The following is a 23,921-nucleotide window of genomic DNA, read 5'->3' as shown; positions in this document are numbered from 1 at the left end:
AACCAGAAATGGTTGAGAGGAGGGTGGGACTTTATATAAAAAAAAAAAATAAAAAAATCTCATAGCAAAATTCTCATCTTGCAGGACTTGAAAAAATTTCTTGGAAATATTCTCGTCTCGTCTTGTCTCAGGTTTTTCTTTTATAATAGAAAGAAAATTGGACAAAGTAAAATTTGCTATAAACATCACTGACTAAAAACTCTTAAGCCACAGACAAATCATCTATTTAATGGCGATTTAAAGGTGGGTAAGCAGGGAGATACAGTGCATCCTGAAAGTATTCACAGCGCATCACTTTTTCCACATTTTGTTATGTTACAGCCTTATTCCAAAATGGAGTAAATTCTTTTTTTTTCCTCAGAATTCTACACACAACACCCCATAATGACAACGTGAAAAAAGTTTACTTGAAGTTTTTGCAAATTTATTAAAAATAAAAAAAACTGACAAATCACATGTACATAAGTATTTGCAGCGTTTGCTCAATACTTTGTTGATGTACCTTTGGCAGCAATTACAGCCTCAAGTCTTTTTGAATATGATGCCACAAGCTTGGCACACCTATCCTTGGCCAGTTTCGCCCATTCCTCTTTGCAGCACCTCTCAAGCTCCATCAGGTTGGATGGGAAGTGTCGGTGCACAGCCATTTTAAGAGCTCTCCAGAGATGTTCAATCGGATTCAAGTCTGGGCTCTGTCTGGGCCACTCAAGGACTTTAACAGAGTTGTCCTGAAGCCACTCTGGAGCAGGTTTTCATCCAGGATGTCTCTGTACGTTGCTGCAGTCATCTTTCCCTTTATCCTGACTAGTCTCCCAGTTCCTGCCACTGAAAAACATCCCCACAGCATGATGCTGCTGCCACCACCATGCTTCACTGTAGGGATGGTATTGGCCTGGTGATGAGCGGTGCCTGGTTTCCTCCAAACGTGACACCTGGCATTCACACCAAAGAGTTCAATCTTTGTCTCATCAGACCAGAGAATTTTGTTTCTCATGGTCTGAGAGTCCTTCAGGTGCCTTTTGGCAAACTCCAGGCGGGCTGCCATGTGCCTTTTACTAAGAAGTGTCTTCCGTCTGGCCACTCTACTATACAGGCCTGATTGGTGGATTGCTGCAGAGATGGTTGTCCTTCTGGAAGGTTCTCCTCTCTCCACAGAGGACCTCTGGAGCTCTGACAGAGTGGTCATCAGGTTCTTGGTCACCTCCTTGACTAAGGCCGTTCTCCCCCGATCGCTCAGTTTAGATGGCCGGCCAGCTCTAGTATGGGTCCTGGTGGTTTTGAACTTCTTCCACTTACGGATGATGGAGGCCACTGTGCTCATTGGGACCTTCAAAGCAGCAGAAATTTTTCTGTAACCTTCCCCAGATTTGTGTCTTGAGATAATCCTGTCTCGGAGGTCTACAGAGAATTCCTTTGACTTCATGCTTGGTTTGTGCTCTGACATGAACTGTCAACTGTGGGACCTTATATAGACAGGTGTGTGCCTTTCCAAATCATGTCCAATCAACTGAATTTATCACAGGTGGACTCCAATTAAGTTGCAGAAACATCTCAAGGATGATCAGGGGAAACAGGATGCACCTGAGCTCAATTTGGAGCTTCATGGCAAAGGCTGTGAATACTTATGTACATGTGCTTTCTCGATTTTTTTACTTTTAATAAATTTGCAAAAATCTAAGTAAACTTTTTTCACGTTGTCATTATGGGGTGTTGTGTGTAGAATTCTGAGGAAAAAAATGAATTTAATCCATTTTGGAATAAGGCTGTAACATAACAAAATGTGGAAAAAGTGATGCGCTGTGAATACTTTCCGGATGCACTGTACAGTGGTAAATACTGTTACTCCCCAGACCCAAGGTCCAACTCCTGCAACCCTTCATTGTTGGTGTATCATGTGTAAGATCTTCCTGTCTTAAGAGGTTTTCTCAGAGTGCTCCAGTTACAGCACTATCCCAAAGACATGTGTATTTAAAGGACTCTAAATTAGACCCACTGCTAGTGTATGTTTGGTTGGGTCCTGGGATGGCCTGGCACCCTGTGCAGAGTTAACCCTTATGTGGCATTTACTCACTCTTGCTTGGTTTTCCCACACTTGAAAAGGCATGGGTTTTTTATTAACCAACAATTTTAAATTAGCTCTGTGCAAACAAACATGGTGGAGTCCTTCAAAGGACTAGCACATCAGTCAAGACTCGTTTCAATTGGCTTTCAGAATGTTATGTTATTAAAGAGTGGGTGTTGATTTTTTCGAATCTAGTTTTGTTAAACTTGACTTGCTTGTATGGAATGTTATTTGATTTTAATAAAATCAATAAAATACTTAAAAAAACAAAATTAAACCACCAAAAGTTTAGAAGTACTGTATACACAAAATTCAGAGTTTGTGTAAGGGACTGAAATGGACACATGAGAAGATAAATGATTGGTACACTCTTAGTATTTGAAATTACAAATTAAGAGGGAAAACAAATCCTGTTGGCAGTCTGATCCATTTCTCAAAATGAAACAAAATAGTTAAAATTCTAAATTATATTTTACTTATTTAACTCATCTCACAATATCATGTCTTAATTTGTGCCCTTCTACACAAAACAAAGAAACAAAGAAGCAACCTGCCTACGAAACAACCTTTGTTATTTTTAGATTACGACACATGCAGAAAACAAAAAATTTATACTTTAATATAAAATAGGAACCTGGAAATTTAAATATACACATTAAGAGCAAGACATACAAATCACAGTGGACTGACTCCTCACCGTCCACATCCAGATAGGTCAGAAGGCTGATAACGCCATGAGTACAAGTCAAGAGAGGTTATTAAGTTACTCAACACACTGTGTAGGCCCCTTCTCAACTCGTGTAACAGATACAAGAGCATTAAAGAAAGCCAGGAGAAGAGCTACAGGACAGTGGGTTATGAGCTGTGGTGGGAACCTGAAGGAGTCCGTTTTTCAGTTTAAGCAAATGGAGGGTATGAGGAAACATGACAGAAGAATTCTGGGACTGGTTAAGTATAAAGATTTTACTGAATTGTTGTAACCCTTTTTTCCCCACAGAGGAAACCATAGATACTATGTGGAAAGAATTCACCATATAAATATTGTAAACAGTAGTACTTTGGACATGTTTGTCCACAACTCAGATGGAGGATACTTTGCCAATTTTAGATGAACAGGTATTGCAAACTATTTTGGGCTAATGGGCCTATCCTCACTAAAACTGCTGTTCTCTTCCTAAATGTCCAGTTGAGGGAGGACAGTCTATTACACAGCCTTTTTTTTTTGTCTTATCAGATCAGTGCAGAATGCCAAGAAATGCAGGAGTGTCAAATGACAGAGTCGGCCTAATGTTTCTTCTTCTAACAAAGAGTTCACAGTTAAAGGGCAAAAAGGAAGCCAAAACACGGTTTACTAAGCAAGAACCTGCAGGGCACAGTTGAAGGAGGCCTTCTAATAATATCATTATTACTATTATTAAATTGTTACATTTATATAGCACTTTTTCTTGCTGCTCAAAGAGCTTTGCACAGCGAGTAGCGAGCTACTTCAACCACCACTAATGCGCATGAGCGGCAGCCATTTTGCACCGGTATGCTCACCACACATTATATGTTTGGAGGTGAAGGGGTCAGAGATAGTTAGCCAATATAAAAGACAGGGGATGATTAGGGGGCCACAATGACTATGCTGTGGTGGGCAAGTTTGCCTAGATATCGGGATACATCTTGGACCAGGGGATCTTTAGTGACCACACAGAGTTAGGCACCTCAGTTTTATTTCTCATTTGAAGCGGCAAAATTTTTATAGCACAGTGTCCTCGTCGCTGCATTGGGGCACTGGGATCCACATTCAGACCACTGGTTAAGTGCCTCCCTGCTGACCTTGCCATCACCTCTTCCAGAAGCAACCCAAGCATTTTCTTGGTTGGTCTCCCATCCAAGTACTGGCCAGGCCTGAGCATGCTTAGCTTCCGGTGGATGACCTGTTCTGAAGTGCATGTGGTATGGCTTCTTAAATAATGTCTTTTAATAAATGGCTTTTATGGTGGAGAAAGTCAGTACCTCCCACCATAACATGGCAAAGTAAACAAAACAAAAAGCTAAAACAACTGTACAGAATGTTTAAAACACACACACTACGACTGTAGCTCCTACCAGAGGTAAAGCAGGATATGAGCAGTGTTCTTGATCACACAAGAGTTTGGATTCTTTATGAAGAAATTAATAACAGGATAAATGTGGAAATTTAAACAAACCACAAGCGCACTGCTGGACTTCATAACACTCATTCTACTCCCAAAATGAGTACAGTATTGCCATGATTCTGTCCACTCATCCCCTATTGTTCCTTCATTCCAGATAGAGATAAGAGATACAGATAGATAGATACTTTATTAATCCCCAAGGGGAAATTCACATACTTCAGCAGCAGCATATGATAAAAATGAATTAAAGAGCAATAAAAAATAAAATGTACTTTGTTGCATATGTTTTGGGAGTGCACCCCTCCTCCCTCCCAGGCTTGGCTTTTTTTCAAACATACTCTCCAATAACTCTGAGCAGCAGGATCAATGGGTCAACATCTGTGGAGCTGAATGACTGGTGGTTGCTGTCACTCTCCTCTATTTTTTGTATTTTAATTTGGTTTAATTTGGTTTTGGTCAGGCCGTTTTCTTTTTACCTTTTAAAACAGGGCATATTTTGTGTCTCGGTGGCTGGGGTTGTATTTTACTGTTATTATTACTGTCTTTACATTTTTTGACTGCTTATTTCATAAGAAATCTGTTGATGTCATTATTTCTATTGCTCATCAATGTTAGTTAAACTTCAGTAAATATTTCATCACATAAAACTGCTTAACATTTCACTGTTTTGGATTTGCATTAGAAAGGATGCTAAAAATTAAACTGATTGGACTCCGGCTGTTAACAAGATTTATTTTCTTCTAATTTTTGTATATCAGTCTTCACCGAGTGCAGGTGAAGTGTACTGTGAACAATTCTTAGTTAATACACAAATATAGATTATACTAATACAGAACTGGTAGACATATACATGCAAATTTGTTAAAATGCATAAAGAACCATATAGAAACTGATTAAACATAAATGGAAACCAACAATATCTGTCTATTAATTAATTAATAAACTATGGCCAGTTGACAACACAGGAGATTAAAATTGTAAGAGAAAGTCAAAAATAAAACCACAGTCCTGGCCCCCTGCTGAGTTTTCTATAGGGGAGTCTGTGTTGGCCATCCCATCTCATTCCAATGCTCCTTTATCGGAGATGACTTTTCTATACACGGGACAGCAGTGGCACCAAGTGCCACATCCACATACCAAGAAGTTTAATACCACACACCAGTCTTAAACTGAACGCTAACTACATACCCACCTTAGCAAGGTTTGTAGACTTGCCGACTCCATTTACTCCACAAAAAGTGATAACAAAAGGCCTATGCTGTGAACGTGCATCCAAGACATCACGTAGGATGTCAACACGTCGCTTTGGCTGTAGAATCTGTACAAGCGACTCCTGAAGTGCCTGCTTCACAGTCGAGCTCACAGCTAGCAAGGTACAAAATGTTTTAGTTAGGACACAAGCTCATCCTTCATCTTATTAGTGCTTATTAATTAAAACAGGTACCTACTAACTACCTATATGTCACGTTTACCAACTGGTTATACTGTAAAAAAATATCAATTATAGTATTATTAAAGGTTCAAGTTTTCACTTACTAGTGAAGGTACCCATAACCTTTCCTTCTAGTTTTTTGGCCACAGATTCACAAAGTTGATTGGCAATCTCAGCAGCAACATTCTTCTCTGCAAGAAATAAAAACTACATTCTAATTAAAAGCACAGAGCAAAATGTATTTCCTGGCCCACAAATTTAAACACAGCCAGAAATTAATCTGTAGTCTTCACAATTACCACTCTTCTGTGTTGGCCACAATGCGTAAATGATTTACAGTATAAGTTTAACTGATGGCCTGGCTATCAAGAGCAATAATGGTATCTATAAGGTGCAAAAACAAATACAAGCTTTTGGAGGGTACATCAATAGATGTACAGTAACTGGAGTTGAACATGGCTTAACGGGAGGCATTTAGCGCTATATAAGTAAATGGCATCAGATTAGACACAGTTTCTGATGGCCAGTTGTAAAACATGCTTTGATAAAGGACACATTTTGGCAGCAGGTAAACTCAAAAAAGGGCAGAAAGTGTCAGAAATCGGTCTGATATAGATGCCTGACCGTGTAAGCATATATTACATCTCAGTGTAGCAGCGTGATCCAAACCACCAGAAGACACTCTGACCCAGTGACTCCACAAAGACTCATCAGGATTGGCCTAAAATTGAAAAGCCCTCTATGTGTTCCCCTAAAGCAAACCTCTTAAGTCATTTAAAAATTTATTCTGAAGTAATGGAGTTTAGGGTTAGGAAGAGAGATGGACAGTCAGACACTATTGGCACACTGACTATTTGGTGCCATGTGGTGGGCAAGCCATTTGACTAAAATTCAGTGTGGAAGGAGTCTACTAAGGCGCAATAACGGTGTGTCATCTTTTCATATACTCTTTTTGTTCTCTCATTCTTTGTTCATTTTATCCTTTTATTTCTAGCGTAATAAAACCATGTTTGACAAGTCCAGTGCTTCTGGAACGTACTGTTCCTTTATGGGCATATTCTTTTCAAATGCTTCTGTTACACAAGGACAGATGGCAGTTTTCGAACAGCCTAAATTCTTGTTCAGCCTGTGGATGAAAAGCTATCTTTCTCTATTATTCTGACAGAAGAATTAGAGTGTAAGAAGGCAGAATGAAGTCAGCAGAGGTGCACCCATTGTGACATCAGGCAACAAAGACATCTACAGTCAGCAGTCTGTCCGTGGTGTACTGACATCTAGCAGATGTTCATTCTCAAAGAATAGGTATGAACCCAAGGAGGACATCTTGCAGCCAACACATTCAATGCCCAAAAACTTGGGGGAAAAAAATTGGAAGCTGGTGTCCCCCCATTTTCTTTTTTAATAAGCAAGAGTCGACAGTTTACAGAAAGTAAAACCTCACATTTTCCAACTCTGCTTCTGTCAATTGTCTTACTAAGCTCAGCAATGATGCAGATCTACCTGTCATGAATCCGCTTCACCCGGCACCCTTAAATTTTAAAAAGCTACCGCTTCTAACATGCAAAAACAAAATAAGTCAGCATATTAAGTGCAATGTTCTGCTATTCGATACTGAAAGCAGTAATAATTTTTTTTACAGATCAAATTCTTTTAATCTGCAAAATTTCCTTTTTTTGAATGTAGTTAGTAGTCTTTCTATAGGAATTTTCAGAGCTTTAGAAAAACTTTTTAAGAACCTCTTGTTCTGTGAATATCTAACTGATAATGGCTTTCATAAGTTTTTGCAACTAAGGAAACATTACAGTACAATCCCTCTTTACCGGCCTCCTTCGGGACTGGACCCATGGCCGCTTTGGCCGGTTAATCCGACGCATACCTATTTTCAGGTATATGCTGTACCTCAACGTTCCTGAAGAAACCATATCCACAGGGCTTCATCCGCGATTTCGCATACGGGTTTTTTTTTCTCGAACAACGACTGGACAGTGTGGTGTAGCCAGTCCACAACTCAAATCAAAAAGGATACTTTTTAAATAAATAATCGCCGCACTCGCAGCTTAGCGAGGGGGTGTGATATGTGTGGCCGATCATTCCCGGGGAATTTGTGATGCTGAAGAAAGCGGTCGCTCCTGCTGAGCGATCATGGAGCTGGAGTGACCGGTATTGAAGACGACTGGCCGTCGAAAGGCAGCTGCAGTCATGGAGGCTTTGGGCTGGCTTAGCCCCAGTGTGAGCGCCCTGGCCGCTGTGCCAAGAACCCAAGTCTCGGTCCGGATGGAGCCCGACGTAGCCAGGGATCAGAGCGCTACTGAACCAGTGTGGTAGGCAGTTGCACCTGCAGGTAGGGAGACTTCCCTGTTGCAAAGCCCGAGGGGAGAAGCAGGGGAGCCGCCAGGTAGAAAGAAGAAGGCACCGTGCTTTGGATTTTAAGAGACCGCTTCCAGCCATTGTTTTAACCTTGTTTGCTTTGTTTTTAAAGGACTTGTTTTTTACCTAATGGATTTTAACAGCCACTAATTAACTCATTTTAATGGATTATTTATTTAAGGAAGACTTTTGATACAATGCACTTTATTTAAACACTGTTTTGTTGTTTGCTGGTTTTAAAATACCTCTCACCTTCCAGGAAAGAAGGAAGTGCATACATATAATATAAAGAAGAACTCGGGATTAAAAAAAAACACAAATTGCATTTTATTTTAACAGGCTGGTTAATCCATCGGCCAGTTAATGCGAGGCCAGTTAAGAGGGATTTTACTGCAATTAGTTTTGCATTGTTATGTATGGTTTAAAGCTCTTCACTTGTAATGATCAATTTTGTAACCTTGTCCTAGAACACTCGTTTCAAAATAGTCCTCCGGAGAAATTTTTCTGTCTTTTGTAAATTGCTTTAGAAAAAAGAGCCTGCTCAGTGAACTAATGTTAATGTATGTTTTCTTTCAGATAATATGATAAAAGCAAGGCCATTCTTGATTTGCGGTAATATTTTTTGTGTGAAAATAAAACACAAAAGAAAAGCATTACAAGTGGATATCACAGCCTTCCAAGTAAACTGTGGCTGCAAAAATCTATTTCTTGCTAAGCAGGTCTTTATTTGTTAAATGTAAATAGGTAACTTGCAGCATTGTATCACAACTTGGCAAACTGGGCCAACAAAGCCCAGTGTGAATCCACTCTGGAAGCTACTAATTGGAAGGGCATTCATGTGAAATATCCCACTGGAATGCACATATTCCCCATATTTTCCATAGGATGTAAAAATATAATGTGAAAACATGCCACGATTGAAAAAACTCTTAAGAGGATGACAAAAGCATCCCAAAGTTACTGTTCACGATCTGACCAATGAAAACCTAAAGTTATTTACAAAATATGAGTCTGTGTCTAGTTGGCTAAACCGTTGATGGGAACACATTACATAGTACACCAGAGGGATGGCCATTATTTCTGATGTACACTGTATTTTGAACCACAGGTCTAGGAGTATCCCCAAAGTTTTGCAACATTCTGTTAAAATGCAAAAATGACTGCAGTCTTATTCTCCTCCCCACTATTCCAATTTCACAATTCAATCCTCATTTGTACACACATATCCATACATATATTTTAATTTCTATAGCCTAGGCAATACTTCCAGATTAACGTAAACAAACAGACCTCTACAAGATTATACTTCTGAAAGTTTATCATACCTATAAGATGAGTGCACATTTTCTCCAAGACTGATTCCATATCTTCTCTTGTGAGGCTTTTAGAACCTACAAGTCCTTTCAGCATGCCCAACATTCCACCAAAGCCTCCTTTCTTAGAGCTGAATACAAGGAACAGATAATACTGCATATTTAACATTCTATACTCTGAAAATGCTCAACATCTGGTAAGAAACAGAAACATACCTGGCTTTACTATGGTCTGGTACCTCAGCTACTTCTTCATCTTCACTGCTCTCATAGTCCACTGAACGAAGCTCTCCCTTCATTCGGCCAACCAATTTACTCTTAAATATAAAAATCAGAAGAACAAAGTTAGGCAAGATGTTTACAACTGAAAGGGAAACCGAGAAAGCAAACAGAAGGGTTTATCACTCTGAATGTTGTCTCTTTCCTACATACAAGAGGATTTGCACGAATGAGTCTCAGACTTATTCCAGATTGTAATCACATGAAGTTTACTTAAAACAAGCCTAAAAATGTTTCAGGCGATTTAGAAAGATTATGCATATTAACGTTTACCCAGCCATAACTCTGCATACTTAAGATCAAATTCTTGGAACCAATCCCAGTGGCACTAAGCGCAAAACAGGGACAAATCACGGATGAGGAGGAAGACCTTCAAAAAGGGCATACCCACGGGCTCACCCACACTCGCTCATATGGAGCTAATCTAATCTAGACTAGGTAATTAATATTTCATACATATTTTTGGGAACCAGGAGTACCACCCACACACAGGGGAAGCAGGCAACCTCTACAAAGTCAGTGAGTAGGTCAGGATTTAAACACAGGACTCTACAGACGTGATTTTGCACTACACTGCATTAAATATACATACCACAAACATTATAAACAACACATTGAGAATAGTAAAGTTTATGGGCCTCTGATTTGTTCATTATATTGTAACAGACTCTGGTTCATTTTATCCCAGACACAATAAAAATGTTTGTAAAGTGGATGAAGGCCTAACTAAGACATTTAAAATAATAAACAAATGTGCATGGTGGAGAAAAACTAGTTTGAAATATTTGCACCTATTATTTGTACTTGCATGACAAAATCCACGTCTTAAAACTCCCTTTCATGGAACAATGCATTCTTTTTGGGAGAATGAAAATAACCTGTGAATAATCTGTATTTTGTGTAGACAGGCGGAAGGCAACTACGCATGCTACCATAACTGCAGAATCTTCAACAAATGTGGAACATTTTGGTAAGTTGAGTGTATCAGTTCACTGTAGCTTTCAGCATTACCAGAGTAGAGGTTGAAATCCATCCATCATCCAACCCGCTATATCCTAACTACAGGGTCACAGGGGTCTGCTGGAGTCAATCTCAGCCAATACTGAGCGCAAGGCAGGAAACAAACCCCGGGCAGGGCGCCAGCCCACCCCAGTAGAGGTTGAAATGAAATAGCATTTACAACAATTGCCCTATGAAAAAAAGAAAAAACAAAATCAAGTATTGTAGTACAATACAGATTACTGTTGTCATGTTTAAATTTGGGCAGAAAGGTGGTGCAGTTGTAGTGCTGCAGCCTCACAGTAAGGAAACCAGGGTTCATGTCCTGGGTTCTTCCTGTGTCTGCATGGGTTTCCTCCCACAGTCCAAAGACATGCAAGATTACATGAACTGGCATTGCTAAATTGGCCCTAGTGTGGGTTTGGTGTGTGGGTGTTCACCCTCTGAAAGACCGATGCCCTGTCTAGGGTTTGTTCCTGCCTTGCACCCTATGCTAGCTGGGTCATGCTCCACAATGACAGGACATTTAAACTGAATTGAAACATTTGTCAGAGTTATGTCAATACACAAATATAATTCTGCAGATGTTTGTACTTGGTAGAACCATTTTGAAACGCTGTTAAGAAAAGGAATTTGCCCTTGCTATTGCACATGAAACTTAATACAATGGCTTCTTTGTACATTCAAAGTATGGCAAAACAGCGAATATGCAACAAGGTTTTCGACCATTTGCTCATGACCACTGAAACTGCATTTAGCATTAAAGACTGGCACAGCACTGTTACACTCCAGATATACTAACACAACCCCCATGCAAAACGCAGAAAACAGTCACATCCTTATGCCTCTCAATAGTTTCTAAAATCTTCTTTACAGATGAATGAGTCACCTTTTCGATCCATCAATCAGGATGCCATTTTTGTCATAAGGGCCCACAGACTATTGCAACAACATCATCAGGATAAAGAAGGAACCAGGATTATTCATTCTCTAACTCTTCTATACTTTCAGTACAATGACAGTAGAACTGCCATATTCATCACATCACTGTTGTAAAGATTATGAAATTCAGCAGCTTTTTTGACTCTAAAAATGTGCCAGGCTTACTAATTCATATACTGTATTCTTCTAGCCACACAATTTAAAAACTGGGCATGAACTCAAGTAACTACTTAAGTGTGTGGTGTAGTACTAAATCCGACAGAGGTATTAATAATCTTGTATTTTGAGAGCTATGGGACTCTTGGTAAACCTACTGTGAAAAATCACTATGGGACCAGTGAACGGCAATGTGTTAGCATATGCAAGTAAGAATTTCACTATATTATGTAAACCAGCAGTCACCAACCTTTTTGCACCACGGACCAGTTTCATGTAAGACAAATTTTCCACAGACTGGACATTGCAAGTGCATAGTAAATACAACTCAATATAACACAGAATCAGGAGGAGCCCCAAGCTTGTTTCCATGAAACGAGATGGTCCCATCTCAGATAGTCATGGGAGACAATGACACCTGAAGCGTTTTCATGATGCCCAGTCTACTCCATAATTTCTTTTTAGTTGCTATTATTGCAGAAAACCCTGCTTCACAAAGTCACAATGTTGGAAACAGAAGCAGCGTTTTTCTTTTGTGGCGATCTCCAAAGATGTTTTGCTTTTTTTTACTCATTTTATGTAGGGTTGGTTTGTGGGCTTAATTGATCAGGCATCAAAACGGTGTAAGAGACAAGTGTGGGAAAGAGGCACAGATGGAAGTAATGGGGAGGCTGCTAAATGACAACTGGTCACAGTTGTTGAAAGTTATCAACGGTTTATTGTACACCACAAAAAAAAAAATAAATCTGCACGCACATCCAAACTTTACTTGATGCCGCCCCTCCTACTTCAACTACAGTGCCTGTCAAAGTACATAAACAACAGAACAGAACTGTTGTACTGAGATGATCTGCTCATTTTTCAAAATAAAACAGCAGACTCCGATAGTCAATAAAATGCAAATAAAAATAAAAACCTTTTTTATTCTCTGTGCAGCCCGACACTAAATGATCCATGGACCAGTGGTTGAGGACTGCTGATTTACACAACAATGACCTATAAACCTACACATTCCTTTTCCTTAATACATGTAAGTAATGTGAAAGATAGTATACATCTCAACAGAAGAGTTTTTGCTGGGGATTCAAACATAAATATCTGATGCAACTATTCTTGTTTTGTATTATGTATTTGTATGTCATGAAGTAAATTACTACATTTCTGATAAACACTCTGAATTAGGGCAGGATACGCTAAATAACAATTAAAAGTAAGGATCGAATCCCGTTAAAGCCACCAAACTAATAATACAGCTTCAGCATTTTGACTGATTACTGTACCGATCTGCATTTCAAGAATAGATAGATAGATAGATAGATAGATAGATAGATAGATAGTCAACAAGATCAAAGTGACACTTTCATTTTAAATTGCAACAAATTAGCAATTAGTGCCTGATTCATAACACAAATACTTTTTTTGTATTTTCCGGTTTACTGCAGTTTCTCATAATTTGTCAATCATAGTTTAAATCTGTAGGTTCAGAGTGGTAGTCAGTCATTGCTGCATTAGGTACAAGATAGGAAACACCCATTAGCTGAAGACACATGCATGCAGGCATACACTACTTATAGTGTCATTATTTCCTATTCTTAGACTGGTGGTATACCTATACAAAAGTCAAAATCTTATTTTATCCTTGCATCGTGATGTGCTAGTCAAGCTAGTTGCACATAACTCACAGTTATTTATCAGTGGCCTGGACTGTGCCAAGGTAACACACCTTTAAGATGAGGAGGCCCACAGCTTGATGCTATCAAGTCAGCAGGGACCAAAACATCTAAGGAATATTCAAGCACAGTGTCTGATCGTTTCCTCAACTGATTCAGGTTATCCTGAGAGTATTTGGCAGCTCTTCGACTGGACTACAAGCCAGACTTTGCATATAAAAATGAGTGGATAACAGTCAAATACACTGGCAAACTTTTTTATGGGCATTCCTTATTCTCACCGTACCAGCTCAGCCACATCTTCTTTAGATTGATCCACAGGGCTTTGTCCTCCATTTAAACTCTGGCTGTAATCTAGATCTTTGGTACTGTTACCACCCAGTTCCCAAATGCGATTCTCTTTTCCCTTCTTTTTGTCAGGCTTGGGAGATTTGCTGTTAATGAAAAACAAAACATACTTTTAACTTCTTCCTGCTTTGTGCATTTAATTTTCAGTTCACAACAACATTTACATAACCTTAAACTCTACTTTGAATTTCTTGGTTTAACTTGTTCCAATTGTCAATACCCTGTATGATTATTTAATTTTGTAACTGTGCCTTGTTACTTCATCTTACTTTGTCCATCACTATTGTTGTTTACCTTTTTTATAACTTTATACTTCCTACAGTACACTGGATTGTTAAATTTTCCTTTTGACACTTGCTGTATAAACTTTATTAGGTACGCTTTCAAAGGCTGCTGTTGTGTACCAGTAGTGCATTTTCAGTTTTCTGCATTTTTAATATTGTGCTATTCAATTACATCTGATACATTGCACACTGTATTATAATCTAACATGCCATTTAACGATGCAAGATATTAATTTTGGTATAAAGAATTACTGATGAGATGCCAAATTTGGGTTTGCAATTTAAGAGCAAAAACATCAGCTTATCTATTCTGCCCAAACCCCTACATTTAAAAAACAAAACAAAAAAACACACCAACCAGTTATAATATTTCATAGAAGAGATTGAGAAATTTATTGCAAAAGCCACTAATTAATAATTTTTCTACCTGAGTATATTTTTGTCAAATAACCCAAAGCAAATTTAAAAGTCTATAAGCACAGTATAAACCTAGCTTTTCTCTACATGGAAAACAAAGAATAGTCAGAAACTGCATTGAAAACTGATTTAGAAAGCATAATGGAGAGAAAATGCTATAATCTGAAACATTAACAAAAACTGTGTACATTTGCTTACAGACATTTTGCTCAAAATTTGAGTGGATACACAGAAAACATTTGGAAGGGATATTTATTTATGACAGAAAAAGAAGAATGAAATAAATTGCTAAGTATCCCGCTAATCAGCCTACCTTGGTTTCTCTCCAACTCCTTTATTACGCTTGCGAAAGAATTCTTCTCTATTTTTTTGTATTTCTTCAGCACTCAGTGTATCTTTTACGTCTCCTCCACTCTTATGCGAACTGCTCTTATTTGATACTGATTGTGCTACTGCTTTAGCAGAGTCTCCACCAGTTTCTGATGCTTAAGTCAAAAATAAGAATCATAAAAGAGGTATTTTTCTTACAGGAATTAATGTCTGCAAAAATACACTTCCAAAGTGGAAAAATAGACCTGTACTAAGCTCAAACTGTCAGAATGAAAAATGTCATACTAATTTACGACCAACACATCACAAATGACGAGATGGAAGTTGCCAGTAATCTAAACAATTTTTACTGGATTCCTTTTAAGAGTATTACTTTTTAAAGGACTTACTCATTTTAACAATTTATTATTTACAATTGTATTAAGACGACAGCAAAAAAAGTTTATTAAATAAATTCTTCTCCATTCTTATCAAGCCACTACCTCCTAAATCTTTTTTTTTTTTTTTTTTTTAAACTACAGAGAGCTAAATAGCTTACCAGTTTCCATTTTTACTGGCTCTTTAAAGTTTTTTTGTCCGTTACTCACCTTTCTTTTTCCCATTTTTGCTCTTCTTACTTCCCGTATCAGACCCTTTTGTTTCAATCATAGATTTAACAGTGTTCTGGTACTTCTTTGACTCTTCATAGGTTTTCATTGAAGTCGGAGCACGAGCTTTGCTGCTTTGCTCCGCCTTTCTGTGGGGAGAAAGGAAATGTATGCTAACACAGGCTTAAAAAATAAATAAATAAATAACTTACCCAACACAAGCACATTTTTAAAATGCTCAATATAAATCTTTTATTTGATAGAAATTGAACACTAAACAGCATGTCTCACAATACTCTGGCATACTTCTAACCTTTTAAAGTTTACATATTTTGGCCGCAGAGCTGCATCTATTCATCTTTTGGCAGTTACCTGGAGATATTCAGCAGCCCATTATTTTCAAAGCCATACCAAATTCTTCCTTCCAGCATAGAAAACATACAGCTCTTTCAATACGTTGATGCTTTGGAAATTAACTATAACACACTTCACCCCCGAGAAAATGTGTTTAGGCACCAAAAGTACAGAGAGAGAAAAAAAGTCTTTTCACTAAATTTTAAAATACAATTTACAACAAAGATATCTTAAACTGCAATATTGTGTTCATTGTCTTGCAGATACAGTGGGATGCAAAAGTTTGGGCAACCTTGTTAATAGTCATTATTTTCCTGTATAAATCGTTGGTTGTTACGATTATCTATCTATCTAAAAAATGTCAGTTAAATATATCATATAGGAGACACACACAGTGATATTTGAGAAGTGAAATGAAGTTTATTGGATTTACAGAAAGTGTACAATAATTGCTCAAACAAAATCAGGCAGGTGCATAAATTTGGACACCACAAAAAGAAATGAAATCAATATTTAGTAGATCCGCCTTTTGCAGAAATTGCAGCCTCTAAACGCTTCCTGCAGGTTCCAATGAGAGTCTGGACTGTGGTTGAAGGTATTTTGGACCATTCCTCTTTACAAAACATCTCTAGTTTATTCAGGTTTGATGGCTTCCGAGCATGGACAGCTCTCTTTAACTCACACCACAGATTTTCAATTATATTCAGGTCTGGGGACTGAGATGGCCATTTCAGAACGTTGTACTTGTTCCTCTGCATGAATGCCTTAGTGGATTTTGAGCAGTGTTTCAGGTCGTTGTCTTGTTGAAAGATCCAGCCCCGGCGCAGCTTCAGCTTTGTCACCAATTCCTGGACATTGGTCTCCAGAATCTGCCGATACTGAGTGGAATCCATGCGTCCGTCAACTTTGACAAGATTCCCAGTCGCTGCACTGGCCACACAGCCCCACAGCATGATGGAACCACCACCATATTTTACTGTAGGTAGCAGGTGCTTTTCTTGGAATGCTGTGTTCTTTTTCCTCCATGCATAACGCCCCTTGTTATGCCCAAATAACTCATTTTTAGTTTCATCAGTCCACAGCACCTTATTCCAAAATGAAGCTGGCTTGTCCAAATGTGCTTGAGCATACCTCAAGCGGCTCTGTTTGTGCTGTGAGCGGAGAAAAGGCTTCCTCTGCATCACTCTCGCATACAGCATCTCCTTGTGTAAAGTGCGCCGAATGGTTGAACGATGCACAGTGACTCCATCTGCTGCAAGATGATGTTGTAGGTCTTTGGTGCTGGTCTGTGGGTTGACTCTGACTGTTCTCACCATTCGTTGCTTCTGTCTATCCGAAGTCTTTCTTGGTCTGCCACTTCGAGCCTTAACTTGAACTGAGCCTGTGGTCTTCCATTTCCTCAATATGTTCCTAACTGTGGAAACAGACAGCTTAAATCTCTGGGACAGCTATCTGTATCCTTCCCTAAACCATGATGGTGAACAATCTTTGTCTTCAGGTCATTTGAGAGTTGTTTTGTGACCCCCATGTTGCTACTCTTCAGAGAAAATTAAAGGAGGAGGGAAACTTACAATTGGCCCCCTATATATACTCTTTCTCATTATAGGATTCACCTGTGTATGTAGGTCAGGGGTCACTGAGCTTACCAAGCCAATTTTAGTTCCAATAATTAGTTCTAAAAGTTTTGGAATCAATAAAATGATAACGGTGCCCAAATTTATGCACCTGCCTGATTTTGTTTGAACAATTATTGCACACTTTCTGTAAATCCAATAAACTTCATTTCACTTCTCAAATATCACTGTGTGTGTCTCCTATATGATATATTTAACTGACATTTTTTATCGTAACAACCAACGATTTATACAGGAAAATAATGACTATTAACAAGGTAGCCCAAACTTTTGCATCCCACTGTATATATTGAATATGCTTGTTGTGTTATACTATTACCCCATCTTGGAATCCTTGTTTCTTGATTATCTCATCAACATCAATAACAATGCCTTAACTATCAAAATTTCAAATTACAAAACATACAAATATCTAAAAAAAGGCCTACTTTATTTGCGTAGTATAATTTAAAACAAAAAGACACTTTACTGTAGAAGCCGTAGGAAGTCATCTTTAAAATCAAAGTTGTCAAGCAGTTTCAGTGCTCCTTTTTGCTCAAGCTGGTTTTTGTAAAGATCCCGAAACCGGAGCTGTACATCATCTATAAACTTATCAACATAAGTCAGCGTCAGTATTTTCTGGAACCCCACCTACAATAATAAATGTTTAAAAGAAAATTAATATTAGCAGGTGTTTGACCTTAACAGTTTCAGAGTAATCAGCACAAATGTTGATGAAGTTTATTTATATTAAATTACATTCAGCTAAAGGCACAGTGAAAATACTTTAATATACAACATAGCAAAAAAAAAAAAAAATACACAACAAGATAATTATAATCCAATTTACTGTTAACAAATCATTAGCATAATCAATATATGTATAAAAAAAAAACAAGCAGCATGAAAATGTTTACACATGTACACAATAAAAAAAATGAATCTTTTGGTTAAAGATAAGTTGTCCTAAAAAAACTAGTAGCCCTAAAATGACTAATCTTTATTACTGTTATTTGTGCTCTGCATAACATTTGCTGAGGAACATGTTCTAAAACAATGGTTCTCAACGTTTCTGTCCCATTATTATTGGTGATTTTTATATAAACGTTCCAACATTTTTACCCTGAATGACACACCTTAACAAATACTAGTAAATACATATCTAAGCATTTAAAAACAGAGTACATAATAGATTCAATATGCACAGTACTCCACTCAGAAATAACTGATAAAGGAATGATTAATACTATAAACTTAGTGTCCTTTCATTTGTCTTCTTGAGGAGTTGACACCACTTAAGAAGAAGAAAAGGAAGTTGTGGGTAAGTGAGCACTAACTAAAAACTGCTCTTGGACGTCCCCATCCTCTATATCTCATGTAAACAAGCTGAATCAAAGGGTGCATAAAACTGTACAGCAAAATACCCACTTCTGGAGAGGCAATCATTGGTCTGTTGTTGGACCTCAGAACTAAACTCTTTTCACTTACCCCTAGATTTAAATACACTTGAAAACCACACAAGCCCAAGTTTCCCATTAAGCCAATTAATTTAAGGACACTAAATTTAACCGAACATTAATCAGTCTTGTGTCAGTCATTACTTTGTATTTAAATACCAAATATGTATTTACTGTTATGTGTTAAAAGTGCGCCATCCAGGGGAAAATGATGGCAAACTTAAATAAAAATTATTGTTTAAAAAGGGTTAATCTTTGAACAAGAATAAAAATGGGGCCCAAGGACAGAAAGGTTAACAACTACTGATCTAAAGCATCCGGTGACCCACATCTGGGCCATGTCACACAAATTATTTCTAATGGCTTAAAATAACTGTCCAGTACAGTAAACAATTTCACTCTAGTTGTGGAAATGGGCAAGTAATCACTAACCAAAAAAATGCTCATATTGACAAGCACTGTTCTAAATAACATTTTAAACACTGACATATAAATTTAGTCTGTACAATACCTAGTTCATTAAGTACAATTTACTCACCACAAACACAAGCTCAAACTCATTATCTAGTTTATACTTCAGATTCAGAGAATTGTAAGTGAAAGGGTCATTTCCACTGCGCTCCTAAAGTGAACACAATAAAAAAAAATTATATATATACCAGCTCTTAAAAAATACACTATATAAAACAAGAATTGCAAACATAAATTACAAACCTATCCAAAATGCTATACAACAATAATAATACAAACAGATGATCTTATACTATTAATATGCTGGAATGGAAGGAGTTCTGTTGGGCACCAAAAATAGTTTTCAGAAAACACATTACAGTATATACATACACACACACACACACAATTACTCGCTTCGCTCACCAATCCCCGTTTTGGTTTTCCAGATACACACTTTTAATATTTTTATTTTCTTTGAATTGTTGCTATTTCTTTAGTTTCACTTTTATTTCAGAACTTCTGTAAAAACAATATTTGAAATCTTTTGAGTCCCAACATGCTGAATCTTTTTAATGAGGTCAGTGAGACGTGTGTTTAATGACTTTATACCATAATTCAGGATAGGTTTCTTGGTTTGGAAATTAAGCACAGACAAAATTATCTACAGCATCACCAGTTAATATTTTTTTTTTTTTTTTTGCAAAGTAACCAATAAATGCATATGAAATAAACCACGTTTTTGAAATTCTCTTGACTTAAACTTCAAAGCCTTACAATATTTACATACTTCTGACATATCACCTATGTCCATATTTTCGATCTCTATTCACCTTTTCGTTATTTATCGGAGTAATAATTTCTCTTTTTTTGCTCTAATGCGATGTTTACTTTCTTTCTGTCGTTGTTTGCTGCTTTCATATTCTGTATCCTGCTCTGCATGTGTTTCGCGCCTATGTTTTTTTGGAGTCTTTTGAATTCCAGTTTTCATTATGTCTAACCTGCTCTGCATGTATTTGGTCCCCTTGTTTTTTAACCTTTTTATGGTGTTTTACTTTGTTTTCTACTCTGTCTTTTATTTCTGACCTCACTTTGTCCTGCTTTTGTTTCAATGACACCTGGTCCGTGGTGATTATTTTCCCTTTTTCGATTAATAATTTCCGTTTTTTTGCGCTCCTGCAATCTTTACTTTCTTTTTTTATACTTTCTGATTTTCACCTAGATTATTCTTTTTCTTTTTTGTCCTTCCAATGCTTTTGAGTCCCTTTTCTCCGTGCTGCTTTCTTCTTCGCTTAGTTGTCGACATTTCATTTATAACGTATTGTCCTTATATGCTTTATATGCGCTGAGAGCCCTGGATCTGTGTGTGCTTGAAGCCAAAACACGACTGAGTGTGCAGCTGCCCTTGCTCTTATTTATTTGTAAGTAGGGCATGTCTTGCAAGAATCTCATGTTCTACGTCATCGTGAGACAGTCCTGAGTCAATCTCCTGGCACAAAGTATCATGTTTAAGGTCTATATATATATATATATATATATATATATATATATATATATATTATATATATATATTAGAGCGAACCCAGGTCTCCTAACTGCAAGACCTGGGTTCGCTTCCCTGGTCCACCCTGCATGGCATTTGCATGTTCTCCGCATGTCTGCATGAGTTTCCTCCATGTACTCTGGTTTCCTCACAGTCCAAAGACATGCATGTTAGGTGCATTGACAATCCTAAATTGTCCCTAGTGTGTGCTTGGTGTATGGTGTGTGTGTTTGTACCCTGCGGTGGGCTGGTACCCTGCCCAGGGTTTGTTTCCTGCCTTGCGCCCTGTACTGGCTGGGATTGGCTCCAGCAGACCCTCGTGATCCTGTAGTTAGGATAGAGCAGGTTGGATAATGGATGGATTGGAGAGAGATATATATTTTAATAATAATACATAATTCTTTATATAAGTGATATGGTATAGTAGACTGTTGCAAAGGGCAATTATTAGAATTAACAAGTGCATTAAAAACTGAAATGGAAGTCCGGTATTGCTGCAAGATAGATCACGGTAAAACAAATTTAAAATCAATCTGCAAACAACTTTGATAAAGACTCACTATTTGAGAAAACATGAATAATTACCATTATACTATTACCCAATATTGCCATTACAATTTAGCACATAAAAGTTACAAGATGTATAACATAAAACATTTCAATTATTTTCTTCCTCAAAACTTCTACCTTATTGTGAAAAAACTGAATACTTTGTACAACATGGATGTGAAAATTATGCCTTAACCAAGTATTCTGCTACGGACATAAGCACTCAAATCTACAATATATATCTTAGTCATTATTACCACTTAGGAAACATGCAGTACTGTATGTCACTGCAGTTTTATACTTAGAATTACTCCAATATGGTAGTATGGTAAAGAAAAAAAATTAAAAAGTGATGAAGAGAAAGTTACAGAATATAAGTTTGGCCTATCAATTGTTATTTTAATGCGATACAAATGATATCTACTGTATTTCTTGTCTCAGAGTAAAAAAAAATATTAACATCTGGTCCTTGTCACGGTGCTTGACTTTATGTTGCAAGGGCAAGGCTAAAGCATTCTGTGGATGGGTATACACACACTTCTTAGCACATAACATAGTAGCAATAAAGACATTTATATAGTCTGTATAGGATATAAATTCATGCAGAAAATAAGGAAAGAAATGGACTGTACAAGTCTGAATTTATGTCTTTATTATGTAAATTATAAGGAAATAGAAATGCTGTAAACAATGCAATAATTTGTTAAAAAAAAACATTTTGCATGTAAAAACACCAAAATGTTATACTGTTCATTTGCTTACAGTCTGTCAGACTTAAACTGTATTAAAAACAAAGCGGATTGCAATGCAATTATAAATAATGAATTAATTACATGTATATAGCCCTCTTCTAAATACTCTGTGACCTAAAATTCGTATTTTATTAAACCTCTTACAAATGCAGTACACAATGTGGACTATCAGCCTGTATCCCAAAATAAGCAATACAATATATTATATTGAATACATTAAATATTTGTACAGTATATAGTTCACTTCATAGTGAAGAAGAGCCCAAGAAACTTTGTTTAAAAGGATTACGCTCCCTAAAAATTGCAATTATTAGAAAAACAGTACATTAGAGTATTCAAAACTATGAGGCAATGTATAATTAAAATAATTACACAGCACTACTACGCAACCAAGGTTCCAGGATATGCAATACATAAGGCCGAACTTTTAAAATACCAGACACAAATCAAGATCTTATTAAATAGCGATTGCATTGATATACCCAAAGGTTCATGAGTCAACGGATATAGTAAAGCAAATGAGCAATTACGTCAAAGACCGTTAACGTGACGCCAAACTGTTGCCCACTCCAAATGTTTCCCATGTTCAGTACCTGAAGGATGAAGGTGCGAATGAGCGCATTGACAGGGCCAGTGAAGGACTCGCTCACCCCTTGGAAGTACCACAGTACAATGCCTCCCTTGCTAAAAATGGTGAAGAAGTCTAACATCGTTCCGTTACTGCACTATTACAAATGCTGATGCGACCACACTGTAAAATATAAACGGAAAAATGTAATAGAATATAATTAGGTACCACAGGTTCCTTAACATGAATAAAGTTACACTGAAGTAGTTCGTTGCCTGTTTATTGTCGAAATAAAACCATAAATAAACTGATCAACAGAATACAACATGAAGAACTCTACCTTATGCTTGCGCCGCTACCTTCTGATTGACACGTCACCGCAGGAAATGACATTTTCTTCCCCTTGTCATGTGATGAAGGCCGGTTTACGTTCAGTAACACGCCCTCTTTCGGTTACGTCACCCTAGCGTAAGACAGTAATGTGTCCCAGTCACGTGATGAACCGTGCCATAAGCCTCCAGATTCAAGCCACATATCTGACAAATAGAGTTAACCTGAAAAAATGACACTCATTCTTCTTTTACTCGAATTTGATTAATATTGTCATATACTTAAAAATAAACGTCTTGCACTGGGTGTTATAACAACCATGCCCTGCTGATGCAAAGTAAGGGAGTTCCCTGGGTTACAAGAATGAAGAGACTGACCAGACGTCCTGTTTTTTTATGGGAGAGTGACCAGACGTCCTGTTTTTTTTATGGGAGAGTCACGTTTATTTGCATTATGTCAAGGAATACAACAAAATGTCCGAACCGGCCGAAACGCGAAGAGGTTTTCTCATCAACTTTTTTAATGCAATGCACAGTTTTACAATGCGCACGATACTCCCAGTAGAGCTACTGTATACACACCAGGGACCACTCTCCGCTCTTCGATCTAATTTGCATCTATGCCATTCGCTAAAATAGTAACTTGAGTTAGGTTTTTGGAACCATGAAAAGCTGGTCAGTCTAGACTTAACATGCTCTCATCGAATTTTCCTTCAAAGCGGCCCTGTGTATCAGTACAAGGTCACAGGTTCATGTCAAGGATGGGAACAAATAGTGGAGAATGTGAACAGATGTATTTCTGTAATTTATAGTACAGTAATTCTTTTAAGACGTTACATATAAAGGCAACACTTTTTAATAAAATGGTGTTCTTCTGTCCAGTTGCTGCTAAATTTTACCCTATACTGCGTTGGTTCCCTCCAATCCTTCTAATCCACATATTTGGAATATGGGAAGACTTTGGAGTACCGAGAGA

General features: G+C 37.5%; 1 protein-coding gene across 1 annotated transcript in view; it reads right to left on the bottom strand.

Moving 5' to 3' along the window:
• The window catches only part of srpra (SRP receptor subunit alpha), a 33,504-nt gene extending 10,442 nt beyond the window's left edge, over positions 1–23,062 (bottom strand). Inside the window, exons 1-11 of the mRNA XM_039764088.1 lie at positions 22,957–23,062; positions 22,642–22,799; positions 19,293–19,376; positions 17,788–17,948; positions 15,331–15,479; positions 14,727–14,898; positions 13,651–13,798; positions 9,535–9,635; positions 9,331–9,449; positions 5,743–5,829; positions 5,399–5,571 (exon numbers count right to left, since the gene is read on the bottom strand). Of these exons, the coding sequence (XP_039620022.1) occupies positions 5,399–5,571; positions 5,743–5,829; positions 9,331–9,449; positions 9,535–9,635; positions 13,651–13,798; positions 14,727–14,898; positions 15,331–15,479; positions 17,788–17,948; positions 19,293–19,376; positions 22,642–22,758 (1,311 nt within the window). The 5' untranslated portion in view covers positions 22,759–22,799; positions 22,957–23,062. The remainder of the gene's footprint in view (positions 1–5,398; positions 5,572–5,742; positions 5,830–9,330; positions 9,450–9,534; positions 9,636–13,650; positions 13,799–14,726; positions 14,899–15,330; positions 15,480–17,787; positions 17,949–19,292; positions 19,377–22,641; positions 22,800–22,956) is intronic.
• Positions 23,063–23,921: the final 859 nt, after the last annotated feature.

Source organism: Polypterus senegalus, chromosome 9 (genome assembly GCF_016835505.1).
Source record: "Polypterus senegalus isolate Bchr_013 chromosome 9, ASM1683550v1, whole genome shotgun sequence".
Taxonomy (NCBI): domain Eukaryota; kingdom Metazoa; phylum Chordata; class Cladistia; order Polypteriformes; family Polypteridae; genus Polypterus; species Polypterus senegalus.
The sequence above is the reverse complement of the archived record's forward strand: the minus strand, read 5'-3'. Positions and strand labels throughout refer to the sequence as shown.